Source organism: Halichondria panicea, chromosome 3, assembly GCF_963675165.1.
Source record: "Halichondria panicea chromosome 3, odHalPani1.1, whole genome shotgun sequence".
NCBI lineage: Eukaryota > Metazoa > Porifera > Demospongiae > Suberitida > Halichondriidae > Halichondria > Halichondria panicea.
In genome coordinates, this window is record NC_087379.1 from 6,102,848 (window position 1) to 6,126,188 (window position 23,341).

At 42.9% G+C, this 23,341-nt stretch overlaps 7 protein-coding genes across 8 annotated transcripts in view; 2 read left to right on the forward strand and 5 right to left on the reverse strand.

The window, feature by feature from the left end:
- LOC135332829 (serine/threonine-protein kinase mTOR-like) overlaps positions 1-20,086 on the forward strand; it is a 41,588-nt gene extending 21,502 nt beyond the window's left edge. Inside the window, exons 34-47 of the mRNA XM_064527744.1 lie at positions 2,418-2,613; positions 3,021-3,217; positions 3,447-3,555; positions 3,736-3,870; positions 4,039-4,213; positions 4,854-4,989; positions 5,180-5,327; positions 5,973-6,095; positions 6,390-6,472; positions 7,256-7,403; positions 7,613-7,748; positions 19,379-19,432; positions 19,641-19,751; positions 19,860-20,086. Coding sequence (XP_064383814.1) covers positions 2,418-2,613; positions 3,021-3,217; positions 3,447-3,555; positions 3,736-3,870; positions 4,039-4,213; positions 4,854-4,989; positions 5,180-5,327; positions 5,973-6,095; positions 6,390-6,472; positions 7,256-7,403; positions 7,613-7,748; positions 19,379-19,432; positions 19,641-19,751; positions 19,860-19,981 — 1,873 coding nt within the window. The 3' untranslated portion in view covers positions 19,982-20,086. The remainder of the gene's footprint in view (positions 1-2,417; positions 2,614-3,020; positions 3,218-3,446; positions 3,556-3,735; positions 3,871-4,038; positions 4,214-4,853; positions 4,990-5,179; positions 5,328-5,972; positions 6,096-6,389; positions 6,473-7,255; positions 7,404-7,612; positions 7,749-19,378; positions 19,433-19,640; positions 19,752-19,859) is intronic.
- Positions 74-1,416, forward strand: LOC135332852 (chitin deacetylase 7-like). Its single transcript, XM_064527764.1, has one exon. The coding sequence runs from the start codon at positions 130-132 to the stop codon at positions 1,303-1,305; it is 1,176 nt and encodes a 391-aa protein (XP_064383834.1). The 5' UTR covers positions 74-129; the 3' UTR covers positions 1,306-1,416.
- On the reverse strand, positions 8,413-10,134 carry LOC135332847 (NDP-glycosyltransferase YjiC-like). The gene has a single exon (XM_064527760.1). The coding sequence runs from the start codon at positions 10,115-10,117 to the stop codon at positions 8,492-8,494; it is 1,626 nt and encodes a 541-aa protein (XP_064383830.1). The 5' UTR covers positions 10,118-10,134; the 3' UTR covers positions 8,413-8,491.
- LOC135332849 (NDP-glycosyltransferase YjiC-like) lies at positions 10,184-11,835 on the reverse strand. The gene has a single exon (XM_064527762.1). It carries the CDS (start codon positions 11,791-11,793, stop codon positions 10,198-10,200), a length of 1,596 nt encoding a protein of 531 aa, XP_064383832.1. The 5' UTR covers positions 11,794-11,835; the 3' UTR covers positions 10,184-10,197.
- LOC135332848 (NDP-glycosyltransferase YjiC-like) lies at positions 12,024-13,714 on the reverse strand. The gene has a single exon (XM_064527761.1). It carries the CDS (start codon positions 13,700-13,702, stop codon positions 12,083-12,085), a length of 1,620 nt encoding a protein of 539 aa, XP_064383831.1. The 5' UTR covers positions 13,703-13,714; the 3' UTR covers positions 12,024-12,082.
- LOC135332846 (NDP-glycosyltransferase YjiC-like) overlaps positions 13,954-23,341 on the reverse strand; it is a 29,407-nt gene continuing 20,019 nt past the window's right edge. Inside the window, exons 2-3 of the mRNA XM_064527759.1 lie at positions 18,318-18,435; positions 13,954-15,591 (exon numbers count right to left, since the gene is read on the reverse strand). Coding sequence (XP_064383829.1) covers positions 14,022-15,591; positions 18,318-18,391 — 1,644 coding nt within the window. The 5' untranslated portion in view covers positions 18,392-18,435 and the 3' untranslated portion in view covers positions 13,954-14,021. The remainder of the gene's footprint in view (positions 15,592-18,317; positions 18,436-23,341) is intronic.
- Positions 20,207-23,336, reverse strand: LOC135332855 (deoxycytidine kinase 2-like). 2 transcript variants are annotated; one of them, XM_064527768.1, is made up of 8 exons: positions 23,179-23,336; positions 22,930-23,036; positions 22,618-22,701; positions 22,444-22,553; positions 21,768-21,909; positions 21,401-21,516; positions 20,814-20,910; positions 20,207-20,482 (listed from the first exon to the last, which is right to left on the reverse strand). In XM_064527768.1, exons 1-8 carry the CDS (start codon positions 23,267-23,269, stop codon positions 20,402-20,404), a joined length of 828 nt encoding a protein of 275 aa, XP_064383838.1. In that variant the 5' UTR covers positions 23,270-23,336; the 3' UTR covers positions 20,207-20,401. The 2 variants fall into 2 exon arrangements, with proteins under 2 accessions (XP_064383838.1, XP_064383837.1); XM_064527767.1 differs by having other exon boundaries at positions 21,401-21,519.

A 23,341-nucleotide genomic window follows, 5' to 3' on the forward strand; every position in this document is an offset into this window, starting at 1 on the left:
TTGTTACTTGTGGGTACGTGTAGTACTACACTTCATACTGAAAGGGGAGTATGTGGTGGTTCTCATTGTTCAAAACACAATTTACCTAATTCCCAGTGCACTAGCTATAAAGTGTCAATTTAGTATCAGATGCACGTAGCTACTGCCGCCATGAAGATTCTTGTGTTAGCTCTCCTAGTTCAGATAGCCACAGCTGTGCCCCTCTCTCCCGCTGGTCGCTATGGAGACTCGCTAAGAGGCCCCGCCCAACCGTGTGACAAGGCTCACTGCAACCTGCCAACCTGTCGCTGTGCTGGTACTGACATACCAGGAGGTCTGTCTCCGGACAAAACACCGCAAATTGTCATGTTCAGTTTTGACGACAGTTTGAGGGTCCAAGATTTCGATACGTATTATTCGAAGGCTTTTCCCAATCGAAAAAATCCAAATGGATGCGAGATAGGCCTCACCTTCTTCGTGTCTGGCAACGACACCGACTATTCTCTTGTGGAGGACTTGTACTACAGCCACAACTACGAGATGGCGGACCACAGCGTGGATCATCGAGAGCCCACCACCTGGTGGGAGAACGCTTCAAAGGATGAATATACTCATGAGATTATGGACCAGAAGTCGATTTTGGAGAAGTGGGGGAATGTGCCAGCAGATTCGATTCGAGGATTTCGAGGTCCCTTTCTTGTGACTAGTGAAACTGAGATAAGTGTATTGCACGATAACAAGTTTACATACGAAGCAACGATGGGCACTCAGACCAACTATTGGCCGTTCACGCTCGATTACAAATCACCCATCTGTGACTCTCCATCAACGTGCCCTAACAACTCGTACCCAGGCCTCTGGCTAGTACCGAACATCAACTACAAGCAGTCCAATGGATATCCCTGCTCTATGATCGATGCGTGCACAGCGCCTCAGAGTGAAAAGGAATGGCTGGACTTTTTCATGGAGAATTTCAACCTCCATTACAACGATAATCGATCACCTTTCGGTATTTATGCTCACTCGGCGTGGTTTTACTATGGTCCGCAAAGACTTGCTGCATTGTCGGCATTTTTGGACAAGCTAGCCACCATGAAAGACGTTTACATAGTGACACACTCGCAAATGTTGGACTGGGTGCAAAACCCCACCCCCTTGGACAAAATCGGAGATTTTGCCCCCTGGAAATGCCCCCCTCGTCCAAAGCCACGTTGTAGCTATAAGAGCCCCTCTTGTCAGAAAGAGTACGGAGATTTCTCGATGAGAACCTGCACCACCCCCTGTCCCCCACGCTACCCTCATTATGGAGACCCCGATGGCAACTGACTGTTGTACACTGCAATAGATACTGTGTAGAGTATTATAAGTTTGTTGAGTTGAATGAGATATTTTTTGTTGAGCCTGGATGCACTCTTACAACTGTAGTTAATGTCAAAGCCTTCATATGAGAATCTTTATGCATCAACGTGTGTGTGTGTGTGTGTGTGTGTGTGTGTGTGTGTGTGTGTGTGTGTGTGTGTGTGTGTGTGTGTGTGTGTGTGTGTGTGTGTGTGTGTGTGTGTGTGTGTGTGTGTGTGTGTGTGTGTGTGTGTGTGTGTGTGTGTGTGTGTGTGTGTGTGTGTGTGTGTGTGTGTGTGTGTGTGTGTGTGTGTGTGTGTGTGTGTGTGTGTGTGTGTGTGTGTGTGTGTGTGTGTGTGTGTGTGTGTGTGTGTGTGTGTGTGTGTGTGTGTGTGTGTGTGTGTGTGTGTGTGTGTGTGTGTGTGTGTGTGTGTGTGTGTGTGTGTGTGTGTGTGTGTGTGTGTGTGTGTGTGTGTGTGTGTGTGTGTGTGTGTGTGTGTGTGTGTGTGTGTGTGTGTGTGTGCATGTGTATGTATGACCATTAATTTTTAAAGTGTGGTATGTGACGTAATCTGCATGGGCAAGACTACTATTGCATTGTTGCATTGAACAATAAGAATCATCACATACTCTTCTTTCAGTCTACTGAAAGGGGAGTATGTGACGGTTCTTATTGTTCAACACACAATATCCTATTCCCAGTGCACTAGCTCTTGAAATATCATTTTAGTATCTGATGCACGTAGCTACTGCCGCCATGAACTGTCGAACACTGTGTAAAGTATAGCTGTGCAGATTGCTTTGACATTTTATAGTAAAATAGTAGTTTATAAGTAGTTAATGAGATTGTTTTATTGAGCCTGGGTGTACTCATACAACTGCATGTGTCATGTCATATGAGAATATTAAATTATTTATGCGTTAAATTGATTTCATAGCATAATTCATTATGGGCATTGCCTACTATCTCTAAACCTGCCCTTTTAACACAAAGTTCTATAACGAGCTACTCCCTCTCACTTGTGGTTCGCGTACTGATTCAGAATCTGTACAATCATGTATTTATGCACTTGCATTTCATTATGATCCACTATTCGCAGATTGCTGACTCTCTGGTTCGACTACGGACACCTGCAGGATGTACACAAGGCCCTGATGGATGGGGTACGAACCATCGACATCGACACCTGGTTGCAAGTGATCCCACAACTCATCGCTAGGATAGATCACCCTCGTAGCCGAGTCAGCAAACTCATTCACGATCTTTTAACCTCTGTCGGGAAGCAGCACCCACAGGTACACTGACTGCAGTTGATAGCCAAATTAAATTTGTAGTGTGAGTTGTTAATATCTTTTGACCACCTTAGATTTCTTTACGCGTAGTTTCTTATAAATAATTTATGGTACATCTCTACACTCTCTCACACACACACACACACACACTCACACACACACACACTCACACACACCCACACACACACACACACACACACACTCACACTCACACACACACACGCACACACACACACACACACACTCACACACACACACACACACACACACACACACACACTCACACACACACACACACACGCACGCACGCGCGCGCGCGCACACACACACACGCACGCACGCGCGCGCACACACACACACACACACACACACACACACACACACACACACACACACACACACACACCTAGGCCCTGATCTACCCACTGATGGTGGCCACTAAGAGTCAGAAAGAGCAACGTAAAGATGCAGCAGAGATGATCCTAAGCAACATGAGAGAGCATAGCTCTGATCTGGTGCAACAAGCCATCATGGTGTCTGAGGAGCTTATCAGAGTAGCCATTCTCTGGCATGAGCAGTGGCACGAGGGTCTCGAGGACGCTTCAAGGTGGGTGTGGCATGAGGGTGGGGCATGGGGTAGTGTCGTCTAGTTGTAGGCTGAATGAGAATTGTCGTTTAAACCTTCTGAGATCTGTATTGTATAATTATACCATCTCTCTAGCACTACATGGACATTTGGTCATACATGTAGCTTGCGTTTTGACATCTTATCTACAGCATGCTTTTGATATGTATAGATTGTAACAGAAAACTGTTTCAGATTGTGTTCCTTACAGACTGTATTTTGGCGAGCACAATGTTCCTGGGATGCTTGCTGTCCTCCAGCCCCTGCACGGGATGATGGAAAACGGACCCGAGACACTCAAAGAGATCTCATTCAACCATGTAAGTACGCAGTACTATTGCCCTACATGTATAATGGCCAGTAAAAGAAGCTTCTTTGACTTTAGTTCACCCAATAAATATTACACACATGAAAACCGACTGTTTTAAAAGCTAGCTTTTATATACATGCTAATTTTCGGTGATGTATGTTACAATTCACCCCTCCCCCTCTTATAACAGGCGTATGGTAGAGACCTTGCGGAGGCTTACGAGTGGTGCAAGAAGTACCAGCACAGCTCAAACGTGAAGGACCTCACTCAAGCCTGGGAGCTCTATTACCACGTCTTTAGGAGAATCTCCAAGCAACTACCACAAGTTAGTGCTCAACACAATATCTAAGACGGCACTAGCTCTTTGCTATAATTATGATCTCACTGAGCTGTACATGTATCGTATTGAATGTAGCTTTTAATGGGAGCGTCATTTGTTGTTAGGCAGCTAAACCATATTTACTCCCACCACCCCCAACACTCACACACACAGCTGACGACCCTAGAGCTACAGTACGTCTCTCCGAACCTACTAGACTGTGACGACCTCGAGCTGGCTGTCCCCGGAACCTACGAACCCAACCAGCCCATCATACACATCAAGAAGGTCAACGCCTCCCTCAATGTCATCACTTCCAAGCAAAGGCCGCGGAAACTAGTCATTCAAGGTGGGTAAAGAGAATCTCAGGTAGAAAGTAGTTACCGTATTTACTTGATTAAACGCCCTCCTTGAATAAACGCCCAGGGTAAAAGCTCTGTCTTTGTCAATAAACGCCCATCTTAAATAAACGCCCATGTATGGGCGTGGCATTGTGGGTGGAGCTGAAATAGCACGTGGAACCCAGTTGCAAGCATGGCAGCATAGAGGCAGAGAGAGAGATACCGACACAGAGGGCACTCCTATGACTTAAATTTAAGCTGAGAAATAGATTTAAGCTGAGACAGCAGCCCAAGAAGAGCACAATAACTGCTGCTGTGCAAGAGTTTTGGAGTAGACATAACAATAAACGCCCTCCTGGATTAAACGCCCGGGCGTTTAATCAAGTAAATACGGTATTTACATTATGCCTTGAAAACAAGAAAATTGCTAGAAACTTAGTCTTGTACAGTAAAGTAAACATGTGTTTATTGTTGTCACCCTCTTAATACAAGCCAGGTTAAATAAAAGTGTGTATGTACATGTACGTGTGTGTTAGCAGGCCACCTCTTTATTAGACCCACTGTACAAAACAGGTAAATGGGAGATAGTCACTGAGATGTATTCATTCAGTCACATGGTTCTATTCCCCTCCCCCATTTCCCCTTCAGGCAGCAATGGTCAGGACTTCATGTTCCTGCTCAAGGGTCACGAGGACCTGCGTCAGGACGAGAGAGTGATGCAGCTGTTCGGTCTCGTCAACACTCTCCTCACCAACGATCCGGAGACATTTAAACGACACCTCAGGTGGGTGTGGTTTGTTATGACGTGGCGGAATAGGGGTTTAAATGTTGTGTTCTATATTGCACTGTTTTTAGCATGTGCAAGTTTGTAAAGCCACATTTTTTGTTGGCGTTATATACATGTTGTACGGTATATGCAGGATGTTTTTGAGGCTATTCTAGTTTTTGTTAATGTTTTAACCCTCTGTGCATAGTATTGAGCGGTACTCGGTGATCCCCCTCTCTCCGAACTCGGGGTTGATCGGTTGGGTACCTCACTGCGACACCATCCACTCGCTCATACGAGACTATCGAGAGAAGAAGAAGATCATGCTCAACATTGAGCACAGGCTCATGCTACAGGTGAGAAACTGGTCATGTGACAAGTCGTGTGTGACAAGTCGTGTGACAGTAGAGGAACGTGTCGGTAGGAGATTTATCAGTGTACCAAGAGCATGAATTGTTTGTTTGTACACTTAAAAGGGCATTGATCCTTGTAGTCCTGTACATAATTATATGTACCGTATTTACTTGATTAAATGCCCTCCTTGAATAAATGCCCATCTCGTTTAAACGCCCAGGGTAAAAGCTCTGTCTTTGTCAATAAACGCCCATCTTAATAATCGCCCATGTATGGGGCGTGGCACTGTGGGTGGAGCTGAAATAGCACGTGGAACCCAGTTGCAAGCGTGGCAGCATAGAATAAAAATACTTTTTTTATGATGCATTGATGGCAGAGAGAGAGATACCGACACAGAGGGCACTCCTATGACTTAAATTTAAGCTGAGACAGCAGCCCAAGAAGAGCACTGCTTGCAAGAGTTTTGGAGGAGACATAACAATAAACGCCCTCCTCATTTAAACGCCCCCTCTAAAGACTTAGATCTGAAATAAACGCCCGGGCGTTTAATCAAGTAAATACAGTACATGTATATGGCTCACACACACCCACATGCACTCACCCACACACACACACACCCACTTCTCACTCACATGCACACACACCAGATGTCCTCAGACTACGACCACCTGATGCTGATGCAGAAGGTGGAGGTGTTTGAGCAAGCCATTGAGAGCACTAGCGGGGATGATCTGGCCAAGGTCCTCTGGCTAAAGAGCCCCTCCTCTGAGGTGAGATGCGTACAGTGATAACATTGTATAACATGTACCATTAACTTAGTCTGCAATGGTGAAACATTACAGAACGCAAAACTCTCTTTAGCTAAGCCGTACATGTATATAGCTGACTGCCTCATTGGCAAATTATGTCACAACAGTGGCTGTGTGGCCAGGTCCAAACACATACATGTACTATGGAGACTTTGGGGCCCATTAACCTGACTGTACTATAGAGGGTGACCTGCTTACATGTATAAGGTGATCACAAACTACATTGTATAAACTGGCTTTTTTTTTCGTTCTCAGGTGTGGTTTGATCGCCGTACCAACTACACTCGTTCTCTGGCCGTTATGTCCATGGTGGGCTATATACTGGGACTGGGAGACAGGTGGGTGTGGTCAAATGTTGAGAGGCTTGTTCATTTAGATTTGTTTCATTTGTAGTTCTGAGTCTGCTTTATACCTGGATGCCATAGTTTACAGCAGTATGAATGGCCTTCACATTAGTATAGTGACAGATTTTTATTAATGCTTTGTTGTTGAATAAAAGCGAGCGAAGGCTAAGACTTGAACTTGCACGTTGGCTGCAGGGCTAGCTAGCCAGCCAGCCACACACAGCTTTTATTCATGCCACTTTAATGTTTACAGCTGAAGTGATCCCTTTCCAGGAACAATTGAAAAGGGTCACTACAGTAGAAAGCTAGAATTATGATTGCAATTCTTTGCAGCCAGAACATTATACCAAGAGCCGTATTTCTAAGACTCCAAGATTTTTTGCTAGTCCACACGCATGTCTATTAAGTAATATTCTATTAAGTAATATTCGTCAATTATAGCCAGAGGTTTAGCACTTCAGTTCTAGAAACAAATTTGGTACCCATGCAGTTGGAGATAGTGCAACTCCATGGTGCAGTATAGTGCAGTATATACATTGTACCTATGTGGATTGATTGTAGAGGCACCATTTCAAACATGTACTTGTATGTGTAGGATACTTGTATGTGTAGGAGATAGTTTTTTACTGGATAAAGATTTGTGAAAAAAAGAAGCCCCCCCTCCATACAGTGACACATACATGTACATCACACTCCACACTGACGCACACTCTTCCCACCTCCCCTCAACACACACACACACACCGCACCCCACTCTACATGTACACTCACTTACAGGCATCCGTCTAACCTGATGTTGGATCGTCTGACCGGGCGTATACTGCACATTGACTTTGGAGACTGTTTCGAGGTGGCCATGACTAGAGAAAAGTTTCCCGAGAAGATACCGTTCCGACTCACTCGCATGCTCACCAACGCAATGGAGGTACATGTACCACCACAAACTGTGCATTGTGTATCCCAGCAACTGTGTTGTTTACCCTTGAGGCTATTGTGTTGTCACCACAACTTAATCTGTGGTTGTTTACAGCCCTTAGAGTAATGGTTTTACATGTACTGGGCAACATCAACATACATCTACGTACGTGTACCATTTGCTTTAACCCTTATACATAGTGATGTAATAACCCCTAGGTGACTGGGATTGAGGGAAACTTCCGTCAGACATGCAACAACGTGATGCGGGTGCTGAGGGAGAACAAGGACAGTGTGATGGCTGTCCTTGAGGCCTTCGTCTACGACCCTCTCCTCAACTGGAGACTCATCGATGGTCAGTACACGTGTAGTCATGTGACCAGGCCGTGGTGCATTGTGACCTCGGTCTGGTCTCAAGATTGTATTTTCTGTAACCATAATAAAACAGAGCTTAAATTAACCACATGTAATCAAATAATCATGAAAGAGGTACAGTGTGATATTCTCATCAGATGCCACTTTGAAATAGCCTTGCGTACTTTGAATGATATAGTGTTGTGTGTATGCATGTACCATAGAACTACGATGTTTTGCGAGTGAAAAACCTTGCGAATGAGCAAAATCAGCCGAATACTTAGCACTTTGCTATTAAACTTTTGACATTTAGCTTTCGAACTTTGCGATTAGATGGATAATTATCATACAAGCACCGGTATACATGTAGGTATTTGCAATCATATTTTGCAATGCCATGAGCACTCGCCAATGTCGCAAGGCATGTAGTACATAGTACGGCATGTTCTATACTACGTACGTACTTCAATAATTATGCTAAACAGGATACACAGATAGTACATAGTACGGCATGTTCTATACTACGTACGTACTTCAATAATTATGCTAAACAGGATACACAGATAGTACATAGTACGGCATGTTCTATACTACGTACTTCAATAGTTACGCTAAACAGGATACACAGATAGTACACAGTATATACTGTATCTGAGTAGTATAAATAGAGTTATGATATCAAATTTGACTTGTTATAATTGATGGTTATCCTAAAACATGTGTTTAATACAAGTACATGTAGAGTCAGTCAGATTTCTGTTTCTTTGGTCTACAGCATCTGTTGCATAAACATTTAATCATTTTATACCAGCAATAGATAGTCAGCAATAGAATAGCCATCAGTAGAGCGTACACATCAGCATTGTAGTACTGCACCCAGTTCCAGTTGTACTTGGCATAGGCTGGGATGAGATGATCGTAGCCAACCTCTGAGTAGAACTCCACCAGATCAGCTGCTCTCTTGGCTCCTCCAGCTGCTCGGAACACCTTCTGAAGCTTCCTCACATTCTCTCGATAATCTCCAGAGTCTATTTCCACGATGCTCTGGTACACCTGCTCTGCTGTGAGTCCTTGCTTGTTCAGATGTATACCCAATCGATGGTGGTGCACTCGACCTGCATTTCCAATCTGTTCAACCATTCCTGGTACCAGAATCAAAGGCACTCCACTGTGTAGGCTCTCGTGAACACCATTCGCTCCTCCATGCATGATAACCAAACTTATAGCTCTGTGTCTCAACACCGACATTTGTGGAAGCCACTCATTGGTAAAAAATCTCTCAGGATCAATGTCTAGCTCAAAATGTTCAGTTTTCTTCATAGCCCATAGAACACTGTAGTTAGTTTTCTTTATCCCTCCAATGAAAGCTTTAGCTAGCTCCTTTGTGACTAGAGTCACTGACCCCATACTAATGTATATGACACTTTTATCGTTTTTGCTGTTAAGCCAACTCTCCAGCTTGCCTGTGCATGGCGTGGGGTTCTCTGTTAGAATGGGGCCAACGTAATGGGAGAGGGTGGAGAGGGTTCTTGGGTGTTCGATTCCTATAACTGTAGGCACTATCTCTGGCAATGTTACACTAAATAATTGTGCTAAGTTTTGATTGGCTAGAGCAGGACAGTACGTGTCGATCGTGTCACTGATTGATGAGGTAAATATGTATGACAATAAATATGGTAGGATTGCTCTTTCCAAAGTACTTCCAATTCTTTTTCCGAATGTCATATCGTCTGTATTGCTCCCAGTGATTAAACTAGCCCAGGGCCATGGTGGGAAAGTGTGAGGGAAATTTTGAAATGTGGTTCGCAAAGAAATGACCGGAATTTGTAGCATTTCTCCAACACAGGGTAGGAAAGACTCTAAAAAATCTGTACTCAATGCTACATCCCATTTTGTTCCTGACATAATTTGTTCTTGGATGACGTCTATGAAATGATCTGTTTCTTCAATTATCAGTCTTCTTAGTGTAGGGATAAATTGAAAGTGAGTTGAAATGTTGCCACCAGTTTGAAGTTGTTCACCTATCTCGGAAAACTCTTTGTACTGTATCTTCATAGATCCACTGTTCTTGTAGTTAACGCCCACCTTCTCTGCTGGTGCTGCCAGTTTACTCTCTGAGTTAACCAGTGTTACTTCATGCCCACGTCGAACAAGTTCCTCTCCAAGTGCGAGAGGTATTGCAGTGTGTCCAGAGCCTGGCACGGTCAGGATTAGAATCTTTAACTTTCTCGGGCTGTCATTCCAGTTTGGAGATTGATAGACTCCATTACTAGCATGCACAAGTACAGGGGTGTTGTACATACAGGCAAGGCTTATCAACAGTGTATAGATAACTAGATCCATGCTTGTGGCTTTGTGATAGAATGTCATGTGACCAACTAATAATTAAAAAAATGTAATTATTGTGGTTAGCATATACGTGTAGTTGTGTACACATTGGTAAATGCAAATTACTCATTTTTTTGCTTCTTTGACTTGCAGCACCTAGAGTAGAGGCACTTCAATATCTTATAGTCTATGTAGAGAGTAACTAGTGCACACACCAACAGTAGAGTGTACACATCAGCATTGTAGTACTGCACCCAGTTCCAGTTGTACTTGGCATAGGCTGGGATGAGATGATCGTAGCCAACCTCTGAGTAGAACTCCACCAGATCAGCTGCTCTCTTGGCTCCTCCAGCTGCTCGGAACACCTTCTGAAGCTTTCTCACATTCTTTCGATAATCTCCAGAGTCGATCTCCATTATGCTCTGGTACACCTGTTCTGCTGTGAGTCCTTGCTTGTTCAGATGTATACCCAGTCGATGGTGGTGCACTCGACCTGCGTTAGCATTCTGTTCAATCATTCCTGGTACCAGAATCAAAGGCACTCCACTGTGTAGGCTCTCGTGAACACCATTCGCTCCTCCATGCATGATAGCCAAACTTGTAGCTCTGTGTCTTAACACTGACAACTGTGGAAGCCAGTCGCCGGTGAAAAATCTCTCAGGATCAATGTCTAGCTCAAAATGTTCAGTTTTCTTCATAGCCCATAGAACACTGTAGTTAGTTTTCTTTATCCCACCAATGAAAGCTTTAGCTAGCTCTTTTGTGACTAGAGTCACTGACCCCATACTAATGTAGATAACACTTTTATCTTCTTTGTTGTTAAGCCAACTCTCCAGTTTGTCTGTGCATGGCGAGGGATGCTCTGTTAGAATGGGCCCAACGTAATGGGAGAGGGGGGATATAGTTCGTGGGTACTCCACTCCAATAACACTGGGTACAATGTCTGGTATACGCGTACTAGGAGCTGTGATTAAATCAGTTCTGGCTTGTTGTGGGCAAAAAGCATATAGCTTGTCTCGATTAGTTGGGGTGAAAACATATGTTAGCAAATGTGGTTCAAGTGCTCTTTCAATTGCATGAACAAATCTTTGGCTGAATGTTATATCGTCTGTGTTTGTTTTTATGCTGAGACTAGCCCAGGGCCACGATGGATACGTGTGAGTGTGGGTCTGTAATGAAGTGTGGGTTAGCAGCGCTGGGACATTTAGATATTCACTTAAACACGGAAGTAGTGATGAAATAAAGTCGGTAGCAATGACGATGTCCCAATCCCTCCCAAGATGACCTTCTTCAAACATTCTTAAGTAGTTTTCAGTTTCGATTCCAATTCCTCGTTTTAAACCTAGTAATGTTGTTAAGTCTGATCCAATTCCACCGTGCGTCTGAGATTGTTGTCCATACTGTGTGAAGTCGTGTGATGGTCCATTGCTCTTGAATGCTATTCCAACCGTCTCAGCTGCAGTTTGATACTTGTTTCCGGCCATACACAGTGTCACATGGTGGCCCCTCTTAGCCAACTCTTCACCTAGTGCTAGAGGAACTGCCGTATGCCCTGAGGCCATGACTGTGAGCATAAGTACGTTTAGCTTTCTCGGACTGTCATTCCATTGAGACGACGGTTGAGAGTTGGTAGCTTCTTTAATACTTTCTGCTCTCAGCAGGAAATTGGAGAACACACAGAAAATGATTGCTATAGCTATAGCTCTTAATAATGTCATTCTTTTCGCTATAGAATGCTAATGCTCTGATGATAGCTACAAGGTTGCAAGTATATGCAATTTTTTGTTTTTTGCTAAGGTGACCTTACACAGGATATTGCATGGTATGATATTTTTAATTAGATGTGCACTGCAGAGATTTCTTATCTGGTGCTGTTAAATTTTAATTGTGGCACTGGTCTAAGCTTTGTAGCTGTATACGTGTATCATTGCAGGTATTTTTCATCACACCGTGTAAACATAATTACTCTGCATCACTTTTAGTTATATAATAATACATAATCGATAGCTAGTCACTTTTCTGTTTATTTGACTTGCAGCACCTAGAGTAGACGTACTTCAATATCTTATAGTCTATGTAGAGAGTGACTAGTGCACACACCAACAGTAGAGCGTACACATCAGCATTGTAGTACTGCACCCAGCTCCAGTTGTACTTGGCATAGGCTGGGATGAGATGATCGTAGCCAACCTCTGAGTAGAACTCCACCAGATCAGCTGCTCTTTTGGCTCCTCCAGCTGCTCGGAACACCTTCTGAAGCTTCCTCACATTCTCTCGATAATCTCCATAGTCTATTTCCACTATGCTCTGGTACACCTGCTCTGCTGTGAGTCCTTGCTTGTTCAGATGTATACCCAGTCGATGGTGGTGCACTCGACGTGCATTTCCAGTCTGTTCAGGCATTCCTGGTACCAGAATCAAAGGCACTCCACTGTGTAGGCTCTCATGAACACCATTCCCTCCTCCATGCATGATAGCCAAGCTTATAGCTTTGTATTTCAGCACCGACATTTGTGGAAGCCAGTCGCCGGTAAAAAATCTCTCAGGATCGATGTCTAGTTCAAAGTTTTCAGTTTTCTTTATTGCCCATAGAACACTATAGTTAGTTTTCTTTATCCCTCCAATGAAAGCTTTAGCTAGCTCTTTTGTGACTAGAGTCACTGACCCCATGCTAATGTATATGACACTTTTATCTTCTTTGCTGTTAAGCCAACTCTCCAAAGTGTCTTTGCATGGCGTGGGGTTCTGTGTTAGAATAGGGCCAACGTAATGGGAGAGGGGCGATATAGTCCGTGGGAATTCGATTCCTATAACTGTAGGCACTATCTCTGGAAATGTTATGCTAGATAACTGTAGTGAGTTATGATTGGCTTGAGCAGGACAGTACATGTCAATCTTATCACTGATTGGTGAAGTGAATATGTATGACAATAAATGTGGTAGGATCGTTCTTTCTAAAGTATTTCCAAGTCTTTGTCCGAATGTCATGTCGTCTGTATTGCTCCCAGTGATTAAACTAGCCCAGGGCCATGGTGGGAAAGTGTGGGGGAAATGTTGAAATGTGGTTCGCAAAGAAACGACGGGAATTTGTAGCATTTCTCCAACACAGGGTAGGAAAGACTCCAAAAAATCTGTGCTCAATGCTACATCCCATTTTGTCCCTGACAGTATTTGTTCTTGGATGACGTCTATGAAATGATCTGTTTCTTCAATTATCAGTCTTCTTAGTGTAAGCATTAATTGAAAGTGAGTTGAAATGTTGCCACCAGTTTGAATTATTTCAGCTAACTCAGAAAACTTTCTGTACTGTTTCTTCATAGATCCACTGTTCTTGTAGTTAACGCCCACCTTCTCTGCTGGTGCTGCCAGTTTATTCTCTGAGCAAACCAGTGTTACTTCATGCCCACGTCGAACAAGTTCCTCTCCAAGTGCGAGAGGTATTGCAGTATGTCCAGAGCCTGGCACGGTTAGGATTAGAATCTTTAACTTTCTCGGACTGTCATTCCAGCTTGGAGATTGATAGACTCCATTACTAGCATGTACAGGGGTGTTGCACATGCAGACAAGGCTTAGCAGCAGTGTATAGATTGTTAGATCCATGCTTGTGGCCTTGTGATAGAAGGACATGTGACCAGTTAATAATGAATAACATCATAATTATGCTAACATGTGAGGTTGATAATAATTATGAATAACATTACTATAATAGACAGTAGCACTGTACACGCTTTGTGTGCTGTTCTCTTCTATAAAACGCAACCGCAAAAACGCAACACCGTTTTTTCCTATCACAATGGTATGGCAATACGGTTTCAAAACGGAAATGCTTCAAACGTATTACTGACTAACTTTATATTGACCTCAACTGTATATAATATTATACCACAATGATCGTACATGTACATATCTAGGTGAAACGATTGGTTAACACATGGTGACTGCAAATTTATTCAATTTTCTGTTTCTTTGACTTGCAGCACCTAGAGTAGAGGCACTTCAATATCTTATAGTCTATGTAGACAGTGACTAGTGCACACACCAACAGTAGAGTGTACACATCAGCATTGTAGTACTGCACCCAGTTCCAGTTGTACTTGGCATAGGCTGGGATGAGATGATCGTAGCCAACCTCTGAGTAGAACTCCACCAGATCAGCTGCTCTCTTGGCTCCTCCAGCTGCTCGGAACACCTTCTGAAGCTTCCTTACATTCTCTCGATAATCTCCAGAGTCTATCTCCACGATGCTCTGGTACACCTGCTCTGCAGTGAGTCCTTGCTTGTTCAGATGTATACCCAATTGATGGTGATGCACTCGACCTGCATTTCCGATCTGTTCAACCATTTTAGGCAGTACTATTACAGGTACTCCACTGTTTAGGCTCTCGTGAACACCATTAGCCCCTCCGTGCAGTATTGCCAATCTTGTAGCTGTGTGTCTTAACACTGCTAACTGGGGAAGCCACTTTGATATATAAAATTGTTCTGGGTCGATATTTAGTTGGAAATCTTGACTCTTTCTCATAGCCCACACCACACTATAGTTAGTTCTCTGTATGCCTTCAATCAGTGCTTCTGCCATTTCCTTCGTGACACTCAGCAATGACCCCATACTGATGTAAACTACACTCTTATTTGCAAGCCATGCCTCTAATTCTGGTGACAAAGATGCTGGATATTCGCTTTGCACTGGTCCTACATAGTGTGTGAGGGGGGTCATTGTTCGTGGGAACTCGAATCCAATAACTGTCGGTACAATATTAGGTATGTACACAGCTGGGGCATTGACTATTTGAGCCGTGGTCAACTCAGGACAGACCTTTGCAATTGTTGATTTTGCTGGTGAATAAAACAGGAACGAGAAGAGTGTTGGTGCCACTATTCGTTCAATAGCATGTCCGAATCTTCGCAGGAACGTCATGTCGTCATTTGTTCCCCCTGTCATTGAACTAGGCCAGGGCCAGGCGGGGTAGGTGTGAGGGTACATTTGCATTGTAGTGCCAAGCATAATAGCTGGGATATTCAGATGAGCTGCAAGGCAGGGTAGAAGGGTCATTAAGAAATCTGTGCTCATTATAATGTCCCATTTAGTTCCAGCTTTGGTTTCAGCTAAGATCATGTCTGTGAATTGATTCATTTCCAATGCAAAAACTCTACTCATTTCTGGAATCATTTTAATTAAAAATGTTGTGATGGTCTGGTCTTTTTGCTTCTGTATTTTTTCAACCATGTTGTTCCCAGGTCCATTGCTTTTGAAAGCGACTCCAACTTTCTCTACAGCTTCTTGGGACTTGTTACCGGAAGTGGAGATGGTGACCTTGTGACCCCTTCTTATTAGTTCCTCTGCTAGAGCTAGTGGTACGTATATATGGCCTGGTGCTTCCAGAGTTAGTATGAGAACATTCAGCTTCTTACGGTCTTCGATCAATTCTGGAGCCTCTGGTTTCAAAATCGGATTTTCGTTTCGTGTTATTTCAATGGGATGTAAATTTTGAATCTTGTTAGTTAATGTGTGGCAGGTGGCCAGATTGTTAGGTAGACAAGAGAGAAATGTCAGTAAAGTGACAGTGGTGAAGATGGTAGCTAGCTTCATTTCAGTGATCCTATATATAGCTGACTTTCAAAAAGTAAAGTATAGGTGTGATATGCAACAGTGTTAACAATACTAAGTGTTCATCACAGCATTTGATAATTGGTACTAAAATTAAAGGCACCCGTATGCATCCTATTGTGTATGCTCTGATAGGCAAACTTAATTTTGCTGGTGCATGGCTTGGTGCTCTGTGGGCTTGGGGCTCTCCGTTAGAATGGGGCCAACACAATGGGAGAAGAGAGATATGGTGTGTGTGTCAGTAACTGTATAGGTACAATGTCTGTTATGTGCATGTATACTAGAAGCGGGAGTGCATGTTGGGTATAGAAAACATATAGCTCATCTTAATAGCTGTGTTTGTTAGCAAATAAGGTGTTATAGTGCTCTTTCAATAGCATAATTGGCTGAGTACCATATAGCGGGAAATTTTTTCAGGTGCAAATTTTCACTATTTGGCTCGAGAGTCCTCAGAATAATTGTTTGTGGGTTTATATTCGTGGTTCAATACCATGCAGGAAAACCACACCCACCAAGAGCTTTGCATGTGAAATACTGCTGTGTGGGAGTTTGCTCGTTAATTGCTCTGCATGCCCTCAAAAAATGCACCTCCCGAAAATTCCCGCTATATACAGTATCATATTGTGTGAGCCTCTGGCTCTGTCATACTATGCTTGTAAAACGCCCACATTTTAAGAGGCTCTACAACCACACTCAAAACAGTGTGGTTATTTACATGTATTGCGCAAGCACATCTGATTGTAGCCTGCCTGCCTTAGCTTTACATGGTCATGTCAACCCATGCATGCACACGGTGTATATTACTACAAGTGTTTGTAACGTAGAGAGACGAACAACGTACTATTTATATGGTGTGTATGTAGTAGTTGCTTTGGTGTGTATAGTAGTTGCGTACTCCTGCTGTACCGTATAGCAGGCAACTTTGCCAACGAATAAAGTTTATCAAATCAATAAGGTGAGGGTTGCCAAATTTTTTTTGCTAATGTTTTTCAGTCCCAGTATATAATTATCACTCAGTCAAATAAAACATCATTTGCCAAATTGTATCTACGATCAGTTCTGTTGAATAGTTAATCACTTTTCTGTTTCTTTGACTTGCAGCACCTAGAGTAGAGACACTTTAATATCTTATAGTCTATGTAGACAGTGACTAGTGCACACACCATCAGTAGAGCGTACACATCAGCATTGTAGTACTGCACCCAGCTCCAGTTGTACTTGGCATAGGCTGGGATGAGATGATCGTAGCCAACCTCTGAGTAGAACTCCACCAGATCAGCTGCTCTCTTGGCTCCTCCAGCTGCTCGGAACACCTTCTGAAGTTTCCTTACATTCTCTCGATAATCTCCAGAGTCTATTTCTACTATGCTCTGGTACACCTGCTCTGCTGTGAGTCCTTGCTGGTTCAGATGTATACCCAATTGATGGTGATGCACTCGACCTGCATTTCCGATCTGTTCAACCATTTTAGGCAGTACTATTACAGGTACTCCACTGTTTAGGCTCTCGTGAACACCATTAGCCCCTCCGTGCAGTATTGCCAATCTTGTAGCTGTGTGTCTTAACACTGCTAACTGGGGAAGCCACTTCGATATATAAAATTGTTCTGGGTCGATATTTAGTTGGAAATCTTGATTCTTTCTCATAGCCCATACTACACTATAGTTAGTTCTCTGTATGCCTTCAATCAGTGCTTCTGCCATTTCCTTCGTGACACTCATCAGTGAGCCCATACTGATGTAAACTACACCTTTTTCTTTCTTATTTGCAAGCCATGTCTCTAGCTCTGGTGACAAAGACGCTGGGTGCTCACTTTGCACTGGTCCTACATAGTGTGTGAGGGGGGTCATTGTTCGTGGGAACTCGAATCCAATAACTGTCGGTACAATATTAGGTATGTACACAGCTGGGGCATTGACTATTTGAGCCGTGGTCAACTCAGGACAGACCCTTGCAATTGAAAACGTTGCTGGCCTATAAAACAGGAACGAGAAGAGTATTGGTGCCAATATTCGTTCAATAGCATGTCCGAATCTTCGCAGGATTGTCATGTCGTCATTTGTTCCCCCTGTTATTGAACTAGGCCAGGGCCAGGCGGGGTAGGTGTGAGGATAGATTTGCATTGTAGTGCCAAGCATAATAGCTGGGATATTCAGATGAGCTGCAAGGCAGGGTAGAAGGGTCATTAAGAAATCTGTGCTCATTATAATGTCCCATTTAGTTCCAGCTTTGGTTTCAGCTAAGATCATGTCTGTGAATTGATTCATTTCCAATGCAAAAACTCTACTCATTTCTGGAATCATTTTAATTAAAAATGTTGTGATGGTCTGGTCTTTTTGCTTCTGTATTTTTTCAACCATGTTGTTCCCAGGTCCATTGCTTTTGAAAGCGACTCCAACTTTCTCTACAGCTTCCTGTGACTTGTTACCGGAAGTGGAGAAGGTGACCTTGTGACCCCTTCTTATTAGTTCCTCTGCTAGAGCTAGTGGTACATATGTATGGCCTGATGCTTCCAGAGTTAGTATGAGAACATTCAGCTTCTTGTTGTCTTCAATCAATTCTAGAGGAGCTTCTGGTTTCGAAATCGGATTTTCGTTTCGTGTTATTTCAATGGGATGTATCTTGTTATGGCAGGTGGCCAGGTTGTTAGGTAGACAAGAGAGAACTGTCAGTAAAGTGACAGTGGTGAAGATGGTAGCTAGCTTCATGGTAACATTTCAGTGATCCTAGCTGACTTTTCTCATGTTATATAAAGTAAAAGTAGGTGTGTGATGCAACAGTGTAACAATATTCATCATTGCTGCATGGTACTTATACACTCAGCATTGTACTATAATTAAAAAAAACATACACTCCTGCTCATTCTTCCTGTGCATGCATGGCTTGGTGCTCTCTGGCTTAGGGTAATGGGAGAGGGGGATATGGTGTGTGGCTCAGTAACGTTTAACTTATGCGTGTACTATACAAGCAGTAGTGCACGTTGGGTAGCAAAATTAGTTAATTAGCTGTGTTTGTTAGCAAATGAAGTATTAGTGCTCTTCATGAATCTTTTGCTGAATATCATAATTATCTGAGCCCGGACTAGCCGAGGTCCATGGTGGGTACGTGTGTGCAAGGGTTTGTAATTAACTGCTGGATATTTAGATATTCAGGATTGTGGAGTGTTTACATAAAGGAACATGTCTAGAGTGTTGCTACTCTACTTAGTAGTTAGCTCTGCACCAGAGACGCTAGCTAGCTATTGGTGGCTGCAAGGCTCTGCTGATGCCCACTATAATTTTAGACTTTGACTTTTGGCATCAATCGTTTTTAACAACAATCATGGTCGATCATTACCCACTCTTGGAGTTTTCCTGGATTCTGCCTGCAGTAAAATAAATTAATGCAAAAATGTTTATCATGATATAAGGAGCTATTAGCAATAGTACGTTATGTTGCTTTGACACCTTCACCGAGGCTGAGGCATCAGCGCGCACCAAGGTGCTTCAAGTAAAAGTAGGTGGTGGGTGATGCAATAGGTATTCATTGCTGATTGTTTATCACCAAGAGTTCCTAATTAACTCTAGTTATCACTTATAGTATACACTCAGCAAAAAGGCTGTAATGATATACAATAATTATGGTGTAGTCCCACTGTAGAATTACATGCCTTATTATATTTCATGTGCTCCTTGCGATATTGATTATATATACAGAAACTTCATCAAAGACAAACGAAGCAAGAAGGAAAACAAGAGGGCAGGAGAATGGTGAGTGTGATGTTGGTATACGTACAACCATGCATAATTATACTATAGCTACTTGTAAGCACTTGAAGTAATTATACTACCTTACAAACCGACTACCTTACGAACCGAGTCCCCCCCCAAAATCATACATGCATGTACATACCCTTACCTTTGTACATGTATACCACCCTATTCCACCACACACACACACGCACACACACACGCACAGGCCTCTCTCCAAGCAGGTCAGGTCAGAGACAAGACTCTCAAGGCTACCAACCAGAGGAGCTGAACAAGAGAGCAGTGGCCATCACTCAGAGAGTCAAGCAAAAGCTAACCGGTATGTCAGTCTCAGGCTGTACGTATCTGTGTTCTAAACATGAAAATTAGACTTGAGTGCAGTTACCCAGATTGAATTTTGTCATAATTTCATCATTCTCTTGTCCAGGTAACGACTTTCAACATGAGAGCACCCTGGACGTGGACAAGCAAGTGCAGCTGCTCATAGAGCAAGCCACCAGCCACGAGAACCTGTGTCAATGCTATATTGGATGGTGCCCATTTTGGTAGCCTCTTGAACTCAAATTTTTGATGACTCTTTATTTTGTGGTTTAATTTTCTACTGATATATCCTAAAGTGTACATGTGTATTTGATAATTATTGATTGACGTTCATATTGTTGTGATGATGATATGTGCAAGTACTTCAATTGTCAATAATTAATTAATAAGCGTGCAAGCATGCATATAATGTGTACTATACCTACTTCCCTTCGCTGATGTAACATTATAATACTCAAGTTAAAATTGTCATGAAACATGGCATCATACAAAAAATGTGTACATGTATAATAATAGATGCACACACGTACAGGATATGGGTAAACAAATTAAGCTATAGGTCGATTGATTATGGTACACTAGTATAGTTGCATCAGATTGAAGGGTACATGAAAAACGTGCATGCATAATTATAATAATTATGTCAGTTCAGTTTGTGGTAGCAATTTTAGCAGGTGAACTCTCCCCAACTGTTGACTCCATTAACCCATCTTCCACAAACTCTGCCACCTGCATGGAGACAAAAAAGGGGCTTATAATAATTATTACAATCAAAATTTTCGTTAGTATACACCTTAATTTGGGATATATAATAATATATACTATACGAGGTATATATATACGTGTACGTGTTATAAAACAAAATGCATAATTATATATATATATATATATACCCGTACAAGTATAATAATGAAGCCATTAATTATGCTGCTACATATCGTCATATGGTAGTTAGTGGATGTACTGGTGCATGTGGTTCGACACCTCCGAACTACACTAATGGGCAAGCAAACACTATACTAGGCATAATAGCTCAGTGCATGGGACGTAACATATATACCGATTTCATCATATCCTCCATTCTGGACTTGTTCTGCTCAAACTCTGAGTCACAGTTTAGTGACAGCACAGGCACACCAGACAAATGGGAGGGGGACCTGCATGTGAAGAATAATGAGAGGCAGTTCTACATGAGAGTATTACAGTACAGCTCTACTATGCTAGCTTGTTGGCCTGACATAACAGTAGAGTCACTCACTGCAAGAGTTCATAGCTAGAGTATTGGAACGAAGCATTACCTTGCATCAGATGTATTTGGAAAGTAACATGACTTCCTGCTTGGTACATGACCAATCTGAGCGCCTGGAGCCATGCATGCACCACTTGCCTCGTGGCAGTAATAATTTTATTGCCAAAATTGTCATTGATCACACGGAAGTCACGTTACTTTCTGAATACATCTGATACACGTACAGTACGCAAGCGTTCGATACTCTCGCTTTTATTATACACTCTTGCTAACTCCTATATATAGGGTGTACAAACCTGCCTACTAGCTACATAGTTTAGCCACCCTGTAGCCCCGAAGAGCACAGAATGAGCTGATAGAACTATATAATTATGTAATAAATGCAATAGAGCTCTCACTTGATGCTCTTGTGGATGAGCCAGTCTTCATGTCGCTCGTGTAAGGTCTCGAGGTAGGTTTGAGAGACTGTGTCTTCCTCTGGTCGCCCTCGCTTCTGGAGACGCCCATAGCAAATCTTCTGGGAGGGTGTGTGGGTGTGTCAGGAAAGTGTGTGTGGAGTGTGAGGGGTGTACCTACCTATATAACACAAAGCACTTCACATCTAAAGCAAAAGAAACTAAAAGATGCTAATAGGGAGGTATATATCACATGACATGTTTAGATCAGATATTTGAGACTGTCAAAATTTGACTAAGGCTTCGGGCAGACATTTCGGCAACTATCTTTGACTGGACATAACTTTAGTAAGAGGAGCAAATCAACAACCTTTGGGTCTGTTCGCAGGTAGATGATTCCGTCCAGCTGCACGGGTAGGGAGGAGGTGAGGAACGAGTGCCAGTCACAGTACAAGTTCCATTCCATGTCACTCATTAGCCCACTTAAGTGACAGTTCTGGGCAAAGATGAACCTATATGCACGTGCGTGGTTAGGGGGGTAGGAGGTGGCCAAGTGTCAGTAATAAGCTGTAATAGTGAAAAAAATTGTCAGCTACACACTCATGAGCAAGGCAGAGTTAAGAGTCCATGGCCTTTAGGCTTTGATAAACAGATTTATAAGAGAGTATCGGAACGGATGTACAGTTGTATTACTCTAATTACGTGGCATTTCAAGACAATTTTCAATAGAGGCCTTGGTAAAGTGTCTAGTTGGTAATATATTTTCTAAAGAGCTTTGCACAGAACGCACTTCATGCTTTTGTAATCGACCTTCCAAACTCAAGTTACGGTCAAATTACATATGTACACGCAGTATCCACAGTTGAGCCCATAAGAAGGCACACTACAATTCTCTCAATCAGAGCTCATGAATCGGTATGGTCTCACAATTCAAGTTACGATCAACTTATATGCGTACTGTTAGTGTATGCCTACTGTACAGTACCCACAGTTTGATTCCATGAGAAAACACACTACAATTCTCTCAATCATTGGTAATGGCCCACCTGTCACTGTACACAGATCTCTCATAGAAGACCACAGGGTTTCTTGACTTGAGCACCTCCGGGGCAACTGGCCGCAGCTGGCTTCGAAGCCGACTCACACAAGCATAGGTCTAACATGAGATGAAAAACGGTTAAGTACTTGCCAGAAGGAGTATATAATATAAGATACCGTACCTGAAATGTGTAGGCCCAGCGGTTGGGTTCTTTGTAAAACATGTCTAACAGATTCCCACCATTCTGCTGTGACTCTGTCACGTCCTGTACGGAACAGAGACAGTACATACAGTCACCAACATAAACATAACATCATCAATATTGCATGCATAATTATTATACAGTCACAATAAGACGCTACACAGGCAGGCGAGTTTTTACACACTCCTTAGCAGATTTCGACTTATGGAAGCATAAATAATATAGCTGTAAAGAAGCATAGCCTCTGTCTTATACCAGTTAACGACTGTGTCTCTAAACCTTACTGCATACCTCTCCTTCTGCAGGCACTTTCAGCCATTTTGTGAGCGGCTCAGAGATCACTCTGTATGTTGGGTTCAGCTCCTCCAGCAATCGCAGGAAGGTGGACTTACCTGCAGCTGTGGAGAAATATCATTATACAGCCTAGTAATGATATGCATGGAGTAGTGCAGTGTAGCAAATGCATGCTGTAGTGCTAGTGAGCTAAAGCCTGCATGACTGGAGCCAACCATGCAGCATGTATGCACACAGTAAGCTTACCTATGTTTCCTTCAATGGCTATCCTTTTCACAGATCCAGCTGTGGCAGCTGTACACAGCCTCTTGGCTAGGGGAGCAGCTAGCTCAGCCATTGCTCAATTCTGTACTGTTTAAATGAAAGCCACGTGGGTAGTCTAAGGTCAAAGTTGAATGCCCACACCCAA